An 18,135-nucleotide genomic window follows, 5' to 3' on the forward strand; every position below is an offset into this window, starting at 1 on the left:
ATGCAGATAGTAAATGAAAGAAAAGCAGCAGAAAAGTAGCACAACTGCAGACAGTCCACAGTAGACACCTGTGAATTGTTGAATTTCTGTGTTTGATGTCTCCGGTTTTCTCTCACATTCAGGACAATCTGGCACTGCTGCAGAGAGACCAAACAAATTTGATTCATTTAAGGGTTTTTTTGTTTGTTTTTTTAAAGAACAAATATTAGAATTCATTTCACAACAAATTTGTAAAGCACAAACAGAGCATTTCTATTTATGCAAAGTACTGCTAAACATGATATAAATGTTTTACTGCATAATCTCACCAGTGACGTTTAGTCGACATCTTCCAACACTGAAGCCATAATCAGTGTTCACCTCACACAGGTACAGACCCGAGTCATCAGTCCTGAGTCTGGACAGTTGAAGTCTGATTCGTCCTTCTCTGAGGGCGTCTTTGTCACTCTGGACTCGTCCTGAAAACTTTTCATCCTGAGACTCTGACACCTCAACACCTTCATGAACGTGATACAGGACTGAGAGTTTATGCTCAGTTATCAGGTTACAGACGATGAAGATGTAGGTCCAGGATCTGTCAGGTTTGGTGGTGAACGTCCACTCCAGTGTGATGTTGTGGTTCTCCTCTGCCTGATAGCAGGTCTGTGTCACATTAACTACAAATGATCCTGTTGAGGAGACAGAGAGGGAAAGAGAGGAGCAGACACACTGAGAACTGGAACAAATCTGTTGTTGAGCTTTATTTGGAGTTCATAAAGTGAAGCTGTAAACTAACCAGAGACACATGAGGTGAGGATGATGAGCAGCAGGATCCTGCAGATCATCTTCTCTCTGTGAGAGGAGACAGAGGTGAAGAGTCATCAACACATGAGGTCAAAGGTCAGTCAGTACAGCTAGAAGAAGGAAAATCTACAGTCTGACTTCATTCACTCATTACAACATCTGATCCTGTTCATGATCCTGATTATTACACTGACTGACTAAAACTACATGAACTACAACCACTGCAATGGAAGCAGCCAGAAGAAAAACCTGCACTTTAATTTATTCTGAAAATATTTGACATTTTAAAGTTTTCAGGGCTGACAAAATGTTTTTCTGTCACATTAAGATACAAAAGGGGACTTGAATGCAAGTTAACGTATAAATAGCTTTTCTATAAGTAATTATTACACAACAGTATACTATATTGATTACTAGCTTACAGGACAATAAGCCACCAACCATTGTTTTAAAAAAGCAGCAGTTAATGTAGAACAAATGTTTTTTGGATATTAGTTATTTTATAAGCAGTTTTTTTGTCCCATTTTCTAGACTCTTTGTATTAATTAGTCAAACCTTACCAGTTAATCAGAATTTTGTTAACTTTTATTTGGCATGAATAGCAGCCACATACTTTTCTTGTTAGGTGGATGAGGATATTATAAAGTTAACTGGCTCTGCCCTTTACCTTGCTATGTTTGTTTTTACTAATTACTTATGTTTTAGTTAAGCATAAGGTCGGACCTGTTAGATAAGACCATCTTATGACAACAGAGATGCATATTTTATATTTTAATGTACTCTTCTTAGCAGGTTCACAATATCCACCTGAAATTTGAATAGAATAAGAATAATTTTCACACAGTGACGATATTTTATCTTTAAAGTTTACATTTGCAGCATGTTCAATTACTGTGAAACTGATTCTTTTTAGCAAACTTTTAGCCATTTCCAGAATTTGTACCCAGACAAACTTTCATAATTTATTAAAAAGATTTTTCAAAATTAATTTTCCCAAATCTTCTAAATCACTGTAGGATCATTGGCTATGGCAGTGTTTGTAACATTTCACATATTTTGACACACACTGACTCCTGCAGCTTTCTGCAGTTTTTGTTCTGGGAGTGTGAAGTCTGCCTCTGTGTGTCTATATTAATTGTGCTGCTCTTTTAGTGGCTGTTGTTTATCCTGTTGGAAAACCTCCAACAGTGAAAAAAAATTGAAATAATATATTTCTTGGCTAGCCTACAACGTGGTAAGGTTTGCCAAGCTGCAAAAATCCCACGCCTCTCAATCCTCTTGTTTTTACTCTTCCCTAGTCCTTCCTACACTTGGAATTTGAATTTAAAGTTTTTCAAAGTCCAACTGCCTGATTGTGTATGTTTTTGTATTCAAATCAAAGTGTTGATAAATTAACCTTTCATACCTCACTGCTTGAGAAAATGATTGTCTAACCATGTAAAATGTCAACCATGAAATAATCGCCAGAAATTGCTGGTTCAAGATTTTAATGAACCATAGTGGAAAAAACAAACAAAAAAAAACAAAAAAACATTAAAGAAAAAATAGAAATTGTAATTTTCATTGTTGGCTTTTAATTTGTATCATATTTGCTGCATCTGACATTTTTTTAATTGCTTAAAAATATATTGTGCAAAAATTTTGATTTCTCAGGGGGAAAAAAATACACAGATGATGTAGAAGTCTCAAAAACTCACAAAACACTGTCTGTTTCAAATATGACACACTGGCATTGCATGCATTCAGGTTCATGTTGTATGGATAATTGATACAAATGAACATAAAAACAGACCAGAAGGAGAAAAAAATACATTAAAATATATAATACATACAGCAGTGTTCTCCTCTTCTTTCATTTGCAAACGGTTTATTATCTTTAACAAGTCCTTCCAGTGTTGTAGTTTACTCTGACTCCTGCTTTTATATTGCCTCACAGTAGGCGGAGTGATCTGCCTCCGGTTTGCTGATCAGCCAATCATCGCCTCACTACTTGTTCCAACTTGACTTCATTTCTCTTTAAACTTTCACTTTTGGCTACAGCTCACAGGTTATGTGGTCTTTGCCAAAAGAAGAAAGAAAAAAAAGTTCAGCAGGAAAAAACCTGAATTAGCACTGGGCTGTAGGCCCAGATAGGATAACATGGGAAAAAAGCAGACTTTTCATCTGATCATCATTATAGTTTGAATTAAGACAGCTGTTGCATCAACATTCGAGAAGTGATAAAATCTGACATTATGATGACAGAAATGTTATAATAAAACAGATTTATTTCCCTGATTATACCTGCTTGATCTATTTGCAGTTATTAAGGTGACCAGAATGAGGTTTAAAAGTCACTGATTTATAGCTAAGATGATCATGTGGTAGATGACATCACTGCATCCCATGTATAATCTAAATCTTCTATATACATGCGCTGATATTTCAATGTCTAGTTTTACCACATTTAGTTTATTGACATAACATTTACTAAAAGAGAGAGCCATACCTTATAGTACAGCACTGTGCAAAAGTCTTGAGCCACTCCTCATTCCTTTACATTTAGCCATAAGAAATATTAAATGTGAAATAGGTACAGAAGTTTATTGAAACACAAATAATTTATTTTAGTTGTTGAGGAATAGTTCACCAGCCTTCTTAAAGAATATTCTGAAGTTTTCTTTTGGATGTTTGTGGGCTTTTGTTCTATTCTTTGTGTCCTTCATCGCGTTTCATATGATTTATTCTAATAGTCTCTTCAGGTGAGGTCAGTGGTCATCTGTGAACTTTTCTTCGAACAGGCTGCAGCAAACTGGATGTTAATGAACCCAAATGTAGGGTTAGAGGCAAACTCTGTTAACACAAGGCTTTATTTTGGCTGATGTCCGTCAGTGAAGACTACCAAAAGGCCAACAAACCACACACCCAGGAAATTAACAAATTAACAGATCTTTGGAAGTAATAACAAGGAACACACACAGTAGGGTCAACAGATGCTATGACAGAGTGAGGGAATGAGAGGACTATTTTTACACATAATGGTAATCAAGGAAGTGAAAACAGGAGGGCAATGAGACACAGATGTAGACAATCAAGAGAAAGAGACAAACGGACAAAATTATAACAACTATTGTTAAAATTACTGTAGAACTACCTTATCACAAGAACTGAATACACAGACAACATAAAATATAGAGAACCTAGACAATAAATAAAAGTAATTATTATAGGCAGTTTTAAAGGAATTCAAGCCCAAACCCCTGGATAATGACAAATGCAGTTTTTTAAGAGGCAACTACACTCCGGACTATGTAAACAACTTTCAGCAACCAACAATTCATTTTAAACTAAATAACCTTGAATTTAACAACGAAAGAAAGTAGTTTTTAACTGATACAAAGTTATATGTTATCGCTTAAATTTTATAATTTAGACATTTAGCCTGCCTGTAAATAAAGCGGAATGTAGCCTTAACAGAATTAAATTTATTGTTTACTATCTGAACATTTTTATGGTCAAGAACCACATTTTAGTTTCATTATGGAAACTGAAACATGAAAATGGAGCTCAGATGTCACAGTTGTGTAGTTTTTGATTATTGACATGTTCTCTTCAGTATCTCTAACATCTCTTTAACAACAGTCTCTGAGAGGCTTGGGTTGGGCCAGGATACTTGACTGACAGGTAAATATAATGATTATCTTAGCTTGGAGGAATCAGTATGAGACAAACCTCTGAATAATCTCTATGGTTACATAAACAAACCAAAACACAAGTGCACAACACATCACAAAAACACAGATACAATTATCTTGAAAATACATTTCACTACAAACAACTTAATGACTTTTAATCTCCATGGTTACATAAACAAACCAAAACACAAGTGCTCATCACATCACAAAAACACAGATACAATTATCTTGAAAATACATTTCATCACAAACAAAGTGATGACTTTTTGCTCAAAATGTGAAATTATTTATTTAACCCTCTGATGCATGAATTATGAAAGCCTTGGTCAAGATTTTTTTCTTAAGTGTTTTTATTCTTCTCAGGACATGAAAAAAAAGTTGAACTCCCTTTTTCCAAAAATATGTTTTTTTTTTATAAATTTATAGCCCTTATAGACTCCAATCCAGTGGACTACATGCACCCGAGCACTCAGCATGAAATACTGGGAACTTACTGTAAAAATGAATTATCTTGTGTTCTATTGTAAATATACAAACACTTGTTTGCTTGTATGCTTTGAAAAAATATTCACCAAAATCTCAGCAATTTTTTGGAACTTTCAACTCATATAGCCCCAATGTTTAGGCGTAAATAACAAAGCCATCTTCAGGGGATTGGCCAGCACAGGACGAGACCAGGTGGATGACAGAACTGTCGAGCCAACGTGTGACAGTGATGTTGCTGTTGCTGACAACAGAACAAGCTCCTCTGCCCAGTTCTTTCAGTTGTTTTTCACTCTTGAGTTTGTTATCTGCTCCCTTCAGCCTGTTTGCTCTGCATGTACCTGTGCCATAGATCCCTTGGTCTTTCAAGGCCTCGATGAGTGGAATGCTGCAGAAGAAGTTATCAAAAAACACCTTGTGATTTTTGTGTTTTATGTCATCACAAAGATGCATCACCACATCTCAAGCCATTCCCAATTCACTGATGCGACCACTACTTGCAGAGCCTTGGTAGGCTTCAAATCTATTCATATAGCCTGAGGTTCCTGCTCTCACCCATACCTTCACTCCCCAGGGTTTGGGCTTTTTTGGGATGTATTGCTTGATGGACAGTAGGCCTTTGAAAGGAATTATCTGCTCATCTACTGACTGAAATTCATCAGGGTCTGCTGCTGCCTTGAATGTCTCCTAAAGAGCACATAGGATTGGTCTTATTTTGAAGAGCCTGTCTGTGTTTGCTGGCTGGTAAGTCAAGTTATCTACAAAGTGCAGGTATCTTAGGATTTGCTCATATCTATTTACAGACATGGCATTTGCAACTATTCCAAGACGAAGACCGTCCTCACTAGACCAGTACATTCGTGCCCTAGGATACCGAATGTACCCCATGATCAGGTTGATCCCTAAAAAACCTGCATCTCTTCTCCTGTTACTGACAAATTTTCTTTCCCTTTTTGTAGAGCATACAAGTTGGTGTTGTATGTTATAGTATCAATTAGATCTACTGGAAACAGATGTCTGAAGAAATCTATGGGATCCTTCCCCTCCACATTCAATTTCCACTCTCCTAGATAGGAGGCATGATAAGAGATTTTTTAGTTTTGTGATTATTGTTTAGTTGTAGCTTCATTTAAGATAGGAGAGCTTGTGAGTTGGAACCACCACAGGAAAGGAAAGTGGAACCAGATGTGTAGAGGAATGCGGTGACATACATACTACATCCTGAGTTAACGGTCACCCCCCTCTCTCACTCTCCTTTTAAGGAAATGTTTAAGTTTCTATACATACCAAGCTATCTCCTATTTCAACAGACAAGCTAAAGGTTTCTCCTATTATGGAAACGTTTTTGTATACTGAACATACCACTCCTACTTCCTTGAGAGCTCACTTGGAGTATAAATAAAGAATGCGCTGAGAGCCCTGCGCGGTTTTTCTGTCACATCTGTTGTGCGCACTTTGACAGCAGAGCAGATCGGACTGACCGCCCATGCGCATGTAAAAATTAGATATCTGAGTGTGACTTCATTTGCCTTTCTAATAACTTTTCTCTTCACAAGGCACGTCTCCATCAAAGTCATTGTTTTGGACTTTCCAAACATTTTTGCGGGCTTGAGTATGGTCAGGTGCCATGTGCTCATCACAGCTCCCTGATCATGCTGACCTTCCTCTTCATCCTGGCCCTCATCATTCTCACTTTCTGTACCCTGACTGTCTGTGTCTACATCATAACTAGCTCCTATGTCTCTGTTCTTCTCTGGCAGCCACTCATCATCACTGGACTTATCACTGAACTCATCATCACTGGAGCTCAGGCACGTGCAGAGGGGGGGGGCTAGAGGGGCTTGAGCACCCGCCCCTTTCCTGATGAGTGCCCAAAGTGCCCTTTTGTTGAGGCAACTTTTAAAATTTTTTTTATTTATTTATTTAGTTTTTTTATGTGTGTGGGCGTGCAGAGTCCTGTCAGTGCCCCTCAACAATAATATTTAACTATTAATCACAGTTTTGCTAAATAAAAGGATCTGGCTTGCATCAGTCACATGATCACATTTAACCAATGATCGCCCTTGACAGCAGAACGCGCTGGTTACGAGCCGGGAACGAGCTCACAAAGAGCACGCGCATTTTTTGCGGTCCGGAGCTGTAGGAGAAACACAAATTAACTCAGAGACACAGACTGATGCGACAAAACCAGTAAGTCGGTGTACAGCGTACACTGTAGTCTATAGCACACAGGAGTATTAGCTTATTACGTACACGTTGGTAAGTTGTCTTGTGGCAACTGACGAACTGAAACAAATGAGCGTGCCGTGTGTGCAACAGCGCGACAAACATTACCTGTAATTTTATTAACTGCACATGTAGTGCTGGTCATAGCTGCTGGCTACCTGGGTAAGGCCGTCATGGGTCTGTAGCTCTGTCACCGTTTTAGGGAACATATTTAGTTTTGAAGTAAGTTACAGGGCTTTTCCTGCCTTTCTGGAGGGATTATATTTCACTAAAAAACGATCTTATATACATGTCCACATAATTATGCATTATTATAATTATAATTAATTAAAAAAACACACGCTGTATTTTAAAGAACATACATTAAGAAGCAGATTATATTAGATTTATATTTTAAATAAGACAAAATTTGGATTTTACAGCAGTAAAATTATTGTATCTCTACAGTTTAAAAATGTAATAAGCTTTCCCCCTGTGCAGAGTGGATAGTGAAACAAATGGAATCATCATAATGACATTATTTCATATTTATTACTTCCCCCTCCTCATTGCTTTTTTATTGTAGCTCTAGTAATAAATAATAACATTTTTCTGTCATCATTTTATTATAGATTACGTGCAAGTGTTGTTAGGTGTGGATAATTAAATTATAGTTTATTGCAATAGCAAGTTGTGCCTTGTTCTCAGATAGACAGCAAGTGGAGAGTGATATATGAAATGATGGGATGGAAGGAAGAAGAGAAGCAAAGAGTGATTCACAGGCAGAGCCTAAATTATTTCTCACAGTTTTTGTTGCCTTATGGTTCCAAGCACTGTCTCCAATCTTTGCATTTTGTTATTATCTCATGATACTTGTTTAATCAGCTACCATCTCTGTGGACTTTTTAATGTCTACAGTCTCAGATCAACACAGCCCTGCCCTCCAGCACTATCAGCAGCAGGAGCAGCAGAAACCCCTCAACAGCAACATTGTACCCATCAGGTAAAACATCGGCTACGTTTGCTTTGCCTTTTTGCCCATATTAGATTCTTGATGAATGTGTGTTGTTGTTATTCAGCCTGGTTCAATGTGCCCCTTTTTAACTTTGAGCACCTGCCCCTTTAAACGTCTCTGCACGGCCCTGCTGGAGCTGGATGGAATTTCCTGGACTATTCTGTACGCTGCCTTATTCTTTGCTGCATTTGAAGTCTACAAAATATGATAAAAATAATTATTATAGTAACTCAAACTACAGCTGATCTGCACAGAAATATATATTTTAAATGAGTAGCTTTTAAATGTAACAATTATACGCTTACTTATAACCAAACAGTCCCAAGAAACAGTGAAGCAACTTATGACTTATGTTAAAAAAATATAGCGGGTAATGCATGATGTCCACTTCAATGGACACATGGTTAATCGTAGTTTTCTACATATTAGACATAACAATTTCTTATTCCAAACAGATAATATCCTTCCCTAGATGTTACTGCATATCATCATTTTTTTTTTTTTACCTGTTGGGATCTTCTAGCATAGAAGGATTGACAGGATATGCCAGCAGTGGTCGGCAGGGGTGGCAGTTTGTCTGCCATCTTTGATTCAGAGGAAATTTACTTGCAGTTGCACTAACTGAACACTGAATTGACCTCAATGGAGTATGGCAGCAGAGAGCACTCTAAAGGCTAATATGCAGTTCCACCATAGAAACCAGTGCATTAAAGAGATATGTACGTTTTAGTAGCTGTCCACTCCAGTGACCAGTATGCATCAGAGGGTTAAAAAAAATCATGATGTATGATCTTAATAGCAAAACCAAATGAAATCTATATAAATCTGTGGTTTAGTATATTAAGCTGAGTTTATTTGTTTAAGTGAGTGATTTAATGTGTTATGTTTAACTTTATTTAAGTTAATAAAAAAAATGCTTCCAGTAACAAAGCTGTGTTGTTGTTGTTTCTTTCCCATTGGACTAAAAGTCCCTCTGCTTTTCTCAGTCAGTCAGTCATTTATTTGATTTTGTTTTATGTTTAAACAAGTAAAATGGCATTCATACCACGCGAATGTGGGGTGAGATGACTCATATTGTAAAACAAATTGTGGCACTGGTTCATTAATGAGCACATTTTACACACAGACATTACAAACAAGTTGAAGGCTTCTTTTTGACCATTTATGGACATCCTGGTAACGTGCCTGTGCACAGGGTGTGTCCATCTTAAACACAGGCAGCACAACACAATGGCATATTTCTCAGGGCATGTTTACTCCACAGATTCAAAGGTGTTAGATGTTTACATTTAACTCAAAAGGGACATGTTGAAGAAGGAAAGATTTTAGCTGCTCCTCAGAGTTTTAACCACAGTTCTAATCACAGTTAATCCTTTTCTAAAAGCAGAGTGAGCTTGCGTTTAAAAAAACTAAATAAAATGTTTTAAATCCCAGCTATGTGTTTCAAAAATAACAAATTAACCGTGAAGGACTTTAATGTTTATAAATAATTTAAACATTATGAGATGTAAGACGTCTGGAACAGAGACACCACTTTGGTAATGGTCTGTTTGTCTGATCATCATTTGATATTTAAATAATCTAACCATGTTTAACTACTGACTTGTTGTGTGTGCACATTCAAGTACAAGGTCTCTAAAAGATGCTGCATTCTTAAATTACTCAATCTAAACTCCAGCAGGTAAACAGACAGCAGCTGTTCTTTGTGTCCCTTAGACTGAAAAAAAGAATCTATAGACTGAGAAGAATTGATAAAATAAAGCTTGTTCTATTTTTATTCTACATTACAAGCTGGTGTGACCACAAATGTCTGAATGGGACATTTTAGAAACACTTGTATAAAATATAATTTCAAAAATATTTTGTTTCCTGAACAGAATAATTTTCACATTGATGACAATGTTTGCAGGTTAATAACTTAATAAAAGTTAACAATTACAAAATATTTCTCAAAGGAGAGCTATTAAAATTATTTAACAAAGAAAAATGCTTTTAACATTTTGTATTGTGAGTTACTTTGTTTATCCCTTCCCCAACTTTCTGCACTCTGAGACTGGAGTTGGTCAGTAGCTGTTGTAGGAAAATGAAGTAAATTTCTTGGAGTTAAAACATTCAAACACATTTCTAATATATAAGGCCTAATGATCTTTTAAATAAAATGAAATTAAATAGATACATAAATGAAAAAGAAAAATCAGTTCTCAGCACATCTGTTTAATTATAGTTTTTAAAAGTCCAATAAAAACCTTACCGGTTACATTGAGTCGACAACTGGCAGATATAAAAACACAATAACACGTGTTCACCTCACACAGACCCGAGTCATCAGTCTTGAGTCTGCACAGTTGAAGTGTGATTCGTCCTTCTCTGAGGGCGTCTTTGTCACTCTGGACTCGTCCTGAAAACTTTGCATCCTGAGATTCTTCATGAACATGATAGAAGACCCAGGTTGTATTATCATCTTCTTTTTCGCAGATGATGGAAAAGCTCTCAGCTGTGGGTGTGAACGTCCACTCCAGTGTGATGTTGTGGTTCTCCTCTGCCTGATAGGAGGTCTGTGTCACATTGACTACAAATGATCCTGTTGAGGAGACAGAGAGGGAAAGAGAGGAGCAGACACACTGAGAACTGGAACAAATCTGTTGTTGAGCTTTATTTGGAGTTCATAAAGTGAAGCTGTAAACTTACCAGAGACACATGAGGTGAGGATGATGAGCAGCAGGATCCTGCAGATCATCTTCTCCCTGTGAGAGGAGACAGAGGTGAAGAGTCATCAACACATGAGGTCAAAGGTCAGCTAGTTCAGCTAGAAGAAGGAAAATCTACAGTCTGACTTCATTCACTCATTACATCTGATCCTGTTCATGATCTTGTTAGAAGTAACGTTAACTCGGTCACCAAGTGCTGAAAAAAATATTTAGTCAGAATCCTGCTTATGCAACCATGACGGGTGTGGCTTATGACTCAGCTGCAGGGATGGGGTGGAGCAGCAGGTTCAGGGTGTGGTTTCAGGGGAGGCTGACCCACATAGCTGTTTATCATCACTTGGTCATTCATTCCGTATTTCAGTAGGTTAACAGGACCTGACAGGATTGGTGTGTGGTGTGAAGCAACAAAGGTAGCAAACGCTGCAAATAAATATAGCTCGACTTTGACTTCGGTGTGTGCTTCAGGTCCTTCTTGTTAAAGTAACATGTTAGCATCAACTTTAAAAAAAAATTTAAAATCCAGGACAAAGATTATTACAAAAAAAGTCATCAAAACAAAACAAAGCACTTGAGGTAGGTTTGGAAAAGTAAAAATATATCAACACTTTCTAGCTTTGGCTTCTCAAGTTCATAGAGACTCAAACAGCCACAGAGCTATTATGATGTCACTCACCACAGCTGTGCAACACCAAGCATCATTCCCTTCAGCCTCTGGGAGAAAAAAAGTTACTATGGCCTTTTAAAGGCATCAGTCTGCACCCAGTACATAGTAGGGATCGGCAGATAGATCGAAATATTAATATTAATAGTATCCATGTCGACGCTGGTATTGGTGTCAGATCGATATGAATGTGGTGCAATCGATACTGTCATTTCTCTTTTCTTCGTTCAGTGTGTCGCTCCCATTTCAAAGTGATCGGTCATCACTGAGGCCCTCGTGTGATGAGTGAATAACTTTTATGCTTAAAAAATATATATTTAAATTATAAGCAAAACTTAGCTGTGATGAGGATTGGGAAAGCTGGGACTTATGTGTCAGAGGTAATCAATTCAAAAATCATCATTAGGCCGTAACACAGTGAGTTACATCCACCGACAGGTACAGTGGGAGGATGAAATCAGGAAGGGGGTAAGGGTAGCCCCAACTAGAAAACAGCTTATCCCTAAATCAGGGCCCATTTATTCTAGCGGGCAGTGTTAATGCAGATAAGGGGAAGACACCCTGGGTGAGACAGACTCACTTTGTAGCATAAGGCAGGTGCCTTATGCTACAAAGTGAGCATAAGCACAACAATCATATGACCTCCTATGAGCAAGTGTTTTGGCGACAGTAGGAAGGAAAAACTCCCTTTTAACAGGAAGAAACCTCCAGCAGAAACAGGCTCAGGGAGGGGCGGCCATCTGCTGCGACTATTTGACAAGCTGTAAAAGACACCAAGAGATTAATAGTAATTAATAATTCTCATCAATAACACAGACATGAGTTCATCAGGCCTCTCTGTGTTGATTTGACAGGCAAATGAAATGAAAGCAGCAGCAGCAGCCTGCTGCCAAAGCTTTAGTTTGACTCTGTAGAAATCCAAAGTTATATTTTAGGAGCAGAAACCTGCAGCAGAACTTTAGACTTTTATTTTATTTCTGCTTCTAAATTATTTTTAAAACTAACTGAAAAACAGAAACATCTGCTCAGCTCGCTCTTTCTCTGTGGAGTTTGCATGCCCCCTCCTCCCCTCACCTCACACTGGATTCCTCTCAGTTCTCAAAAAGATTAGTATTTTTTTTCCTCTAATATTAAAGGATAACAGATGCATATACATAAACAAAAGACTATTTTCTCATTGCATGATTGTTATTGCAAATTTGTAAACCACATTATTACTAAAGTTTATTCTTGTTCTTGCTTCACATCTTGGTGTCGACACAAAAGGGTAATGGCAGTGTGCTTTTTAATGCAATGCGTACAGTTTTAGGAAACAGGAAGTGAATGAAATGTTTTATCTACTGTACTAAAGGCACATTTCCTTCTTTGGTCTTGTTGACTCCGATTATTGAATACAGCTGCTGGGAGAACAACATATTTATTTGGGGAAAAGAAAAATGTCTTTTCACTCTAGCTGCGGTCCTTCTCCCACAAATCACCTCTGACACTCGTCTCCACCCACTCCACCCTTCCTGCACGCACTTCCTCGTTTCTCTTGTCTTTCGCTTTGGATGGTATTTAAAACTCATCTGCTTTCACTGTTACACCCGCCTCCTTCTCATTCACACACACGTACTCTGACTTACTTCTACTGGCTTTCATTCAACTTCTAGCCAGAGCATCCCTCCACCTCTCCAGGCTTCTTCCACCTGCTCTCTACTCTCACTACAAATCACAATATATGATCTGCAAACATCACAGTCCACGGACACTCTTGCCTGACCTCATCTGTCAGCCTCTTCATCATCACTGCATACAAGAAGCTCTTTCTTGGCATGAAGCCTGCTGCTCACTGATCATCAACAACTTTTTCCCATATCTTCACGGTGTGGCTCATCAGCTTGAGCCACCTGTACTTACTTGGGTTCTGCACATCACCCTTGCTCTTGGAAAATCAGCACCAGCACATTTGTTCCATGATTGTGTTCAACAGTCAGTTCAAAAACTCCACTGCGCTCTCTCTCTCTCTGCCACATATCACACCTGCACAGGTTTGCCATCTGGGCCACATACACTTCCACTCTCCATGCCCTTCACAGCTGCCCTCACTTCCTCTTTATTAACACTTTGCATTTCCTGGATCACCAACCGTCATCCATCACTCCTCCCCCACCTCTCTCTCATTTTTCTTCATTCTCCTCAAAGTACCCCAGCCAACCTCTTCAACACACCACCTTCACTCGCAGGCACATTTCCACCTCTATCCTCAATCCAAACCTGTTGCACGTCCTTTCCTCCCCAAGCCAATCGATGTAAGTCCTTTTTTTCTCTCCTTACTGAGACGATCCAACCGTTTAATGAATGAATGAAATGACAGCATCCTTCAGAGCAGAAGTACAAGACACTGCAGGTGAAAATGACCAAGAAATCACTGAGAAACAGCGCTTACCCGCTTACCCTGCGATGACTGTGGACAGGGCACCGTGGGAATAAAACTCTGGTGCTGCTGAGCGAGTGAAGCACGGAGCTACATCCTCACACATGAAAAAAGGAAACACATAAATGTAGCACAAAAACGAACTTCGTGCTCCTATGATTTCCTCTCTCAGACATACCGCTGTCGTCTTCAGTGAGCCCGGGGCAGTGAAGCCCCGCCCTCTATAAACGTTGCCATCCATCGACCAATCAAGTCATTCTTAACTAATTCGACTGAGTTTTTATTTCTTTTTTCCTCTTTTTTTCCTCCGCTTTTCTTGATATTCCGGTTATTTAGATATCACAAATTCAATTCATTTTTGTCCAAACTCACTGTTAAACTTATTTTGTATTACAGATACATGAGCTAAAAATTTATTTTTTATGATCTTTTTTCGGTCTGACGCTGGAGAGGCAACTTTAAGACAGTTTTTACACATCGGGGAAGACAACGTGCCCCCTCGTGTACATCTGAGTTCATAAAGTGAAGCTGTAAACTAACCAGAGACACATGAGGTGAGGATGATGAGCAGCAGGATCCTGCAGATCATCGTCTCCCTGTGAGAGGAGACAGAGGTGAACAGTCATCAACACATGAGGTCAAAGGTCAGTCAGTACAGCTAGAAGAAGGAAAATTTTAATTTAAAGCTGATTTTTTTTCCCCTTTTGTTGTTGAAAAGTTGAAAAAATGTCTTTAATGATACAGAAAAGTATTAAAATAGGTATCTCCAGGGTTGAGGTCAGAAAAGCTTAGATCTGGACTTTGTGCTGTAAGGACAGTACAGGGTTTGTCTATTCAGTGAATGTGGCCATTGAAAAAGAACATGCTGTTTCTTACATTTTACTACTGACTCTACGACTACTGATGATATCATATTATAGATAGATAGATAGTAGGGGTGCAACGATACACAAAATTCACGGTTCGGTTCGATACTTTGGTGTCACGGTTCGATATTTTTTCGATACAAAAAAAAATGTTCATGCCTTTTTAATTTGTCATTTATTAAAATTATAAATATATATTTTAACTCAAAATTACAGTTGTTAATTTTAATGTTGCTGAAACAACAAAGTAATAAAAAATATATATCTGATTGAGGAATCACTCACCTTTGGAAAAGAGAGTTTATTACAGAGAAATGGCTCTTTCCAAAATAAAAGCTATACTATAAGCTTCTTCTGGGGTATATTCTCAGCAGCATATTAAACATATCAGGAGAATCATGTGCTAACGGCGGTCTAAATGACTCGGGTAAAGTTTGTAGCATGCGTGCTTGTTGTTTTTGTCTGCTTCCACTTGTCTTTGCACTAGGATGATGTCGGAGTAAATGTGCAGTCATATTCGTTGTGTTCCCACTAGTGCTGTCAGCGTTAATCTGAAATGACGTTAACGCCACAACACGGCAAATCTCTGTTAACGAGCTACCGCGGATCGCCCAGTGCGTGGGGCTGGACGGCGTCAACACGTTAACGAGGAAACTGCGCTAACGCTCTAGTTCGAACCAATGTAATTGAGCATTGCGTGGCACATCCGAAATACTGTTTTACTTTTGTCCATGAGGCGCTTACCTTCAGGGTCATACGTCACATGAAAACCAAAATAGTTCCAAACGCCAGATCTGAATGAGGGTGGGGGAGGTTCAATTTGCCATGTTGCAACGAGAGCTTAACTTGCTTGCTAGCTTGCCCTGCGGTCAGTGAATCTGCGTTCGACTACTCCGCCTAGGCTGCACTGTCCAGCGCAGATCCACTGAGCGCTCAACACAGACAGCATCGTCAGAAGAAAAGTTGATCAAATAAATTAAAAATGTTGTATTGTTCGATACATATGCGTACCGAACCGAAAGCACGGTATCGAACGGTTCAATATCGATACGAGTATTGTTGCACCCCTAATAGATAGATAGATAGATAGATAGATAGATAGATAGATAGATAGATAGTAGGGGTGCAACAATACATGTATCGATATTGTCGGTGTTGAGAGCTCAGTGGACTGTCGAGCACAGATCCACTGAGTGCAGCACAAGCTAGTGAGACAGAATCTAAGCTCATAGCAACATGGCAACTGCCTCATTGCTACCCGAAATTGAACCTCCCCCACCCTCATTCAGATCTGGCGTTTGGAACTATTTTGGTTTTCATGTGAAGTATGACCCTGATAGACAAAAGTAAAACAGTATGTCGGATGTGCCACACAATGCTCAATTACATTGATGGGAACTAGTGTTTTAGTGCAGTTAGCTCGTTAACGTGTTGACGCCGTCCAGCCCCACACACGGGGCGATCCGCGGTAACTCGTTAACGGAGATTTGCCGCGTTATGGCGTTAATGTCATTATAACGAGATTTACGCTGACAGCACTAGTGGGAACACAACGAATATGACTGCACATTTACTCCGACATCATCCTAGTGCAAAGACAAGTGGAAGCAGACAAAAACAACAAGCACACATGCTACAAACTTTACCCGAGTCATTTAGACAGCCGTTAGCACATGATTCTCCTGATATGTTTAATATGCTGCTGAGAGTATACCCCAGAAGAAGCTTATAGTATAGCTTTTATTTTGGAAAGAGCCATTTCTCTGTAATAAACTCTCTTTTCCAAAGATGAGCGATTTCTCGATCAGATAGATTTATTTTTTTATTATTTTGTTGTTTCAGCAACATTAAATTTAAAAACTGTACTTTTGAGTTAAAATATATATTTATAATTTTAATAAATGACAAATTAAAAAGGCATGAACAGTTTTTTGTATCGAAAAAATATTGAACCGTGACACCAAAGTATCGAACCGAACCGAACCGTGAATTTTGTGTGTTGTTGCACCCCTAATAGATAGATAGATCAAATATACTTTGCGTTTTCGAACCACATCTTATTTTTATGCATTTATAAATGTTCACCAGGTTAAACAGGGTTAAAGTAGCTATAAAATCAGAAAACAGTGAAACATTATTGAAACAAAATACCTGTTTGTTTTTCTGGGTGAGTTTCAGCGCTGCAGACGACTCTCTGCTGTTACTGCACCTGCAGTCTGAGTGATGTTGGTTTATACGCTGCGTGTCTGGCAGTCTTATCTCCATCTCTCTCAGGGCTCACGTCATTTCTGCTGTTGCTTTCATTGTCAGTGTGTTTACACCTTTGTCCAGGGACTATCAGAGTGTCGTTGTTCTGTAATGTTTCAAATGCTGCAGTAAAATTTCATCAGCTGTGAATAATCTGCAGCTTCCCACTGCCTGAATAACACGCTCACAGTCAGGATCATCAAATGTTTTACTACATTTTTCCATCAACATTTGTTTGAATAAAATCTGTGGTTGCTAACTCTAAAGGAAACACTGTATTGTTTACTTGAGTCCATAAATCATCAGTAAACAAGCTGCAGTTTAGGTTGTGTCAACATGAGAGTCTTCAGCAGGTATTTAGTTTTAGAAGGTGTATTTAGGTGAACACAGACTAATGAAGTGTCGATGGAACCAGAAGCTGTTTAAAGAATCTGCAGCTCAAATACATTGACAGTTAACTGAGAGATGTATACAAATATTCAACATTAGAAATTCCCCCCCACCGAAATAATTCTGAAGTACACATTTAGACTTCAGGAGGAAAACTGTGAGCTCACACAGGGTGAAGATATTCATGTTTTTCTGGATCTGTGATGAGTTTCTACATTTAAAATATTAGAAAGGTAACCTAATGTGAACAAAACAATCACAAAGAGGAGTTTTCGTTAACTGGAGCTCTTCTTTCCTTTCTCACCTCTGCAGCGAGTGTGACAGTGACATCAGATGAGTCAGAGCTGACGTTGAGATAATGAAGATTCCTGCAAACCAGAAACTGTCACTTCAAGGTCACTTCCAACCAGCGCTCTGCACACATCCGTGTTCCCTCTCATTTTGTTGTGCATTAATGGAAATGTCAGTAAACTTTTAGTTCCTTCAGGATCTACACAATAAACAACTGACAGCAGCATCCAATGTACACATGATGGCAGTGTGGAATAAGGGAAATATTTTACTGCTACTCATACTCATCATTATTATCATTGCATTAATCAAATTAATCATCATTTCAGTAAAACATTAATTGAAGCTGTTGGTATTACATTAACCTTTTTATTACAGGTACAGCTAAATAAAAAT

General features: G+C 38.4%; 1 protein-coding gene across 2 annotated transcripts; it reads right to left on the bottom strand.

The window, feature by feature from the left end:
* Positions 1–8,534: 8,534 nt before the first annotated feature.
* LOC146390458 (uncharacterized) lies at positions 8,535–14,539 on the bottom strand. Of its 2 annotated transcripts, none has more exons than XR_014799823.1 (3): positions 13,958–14,539; positions 10,849–10,904; positions 8,535–10,741 (listed from the first exon to the last, which is right to left on the bottom strand). XR_014799823.1 is itself a non-coding variant. In XM_084923475.1 (3 exons), exons 1-3 carry the CDS (start codon positions 14,184–14,186, stop codon positions 10,362–10,364), a joined length of 657 nt encoding a protein of 218 aa, XP_084779601.1. In that variant the 5' UTR covers positions 14,187–14,539; the 3' UTR covers positions 8,535–10,361. The 2 variants fall into 2 exon arrangements, 1 of the variants encoding a protein (XP_084779601.1); XM_084923475.1 differs by having other exon boundaries at positions 13,966–14,539.
* Positions 14,540–18,135: the final 3,596 nt, after the last annotated feature.

Source organism: Perissodus microlepis, chromosome 3 (assembly GCF_051167445.1).
Source record: "Perissodus microlepis isolate ML-2025 ecotype Zambia chromosome 3, ASM5116744v1, whole genome shotgun sequence".
NCBI classification, from domain to species: domain Eukaryota; kingdom Metazoa; phylum Chordata; class Actinopteri; order Cichliformes; family Cichlidae; genus Perissodus; species Perissodus microlepis.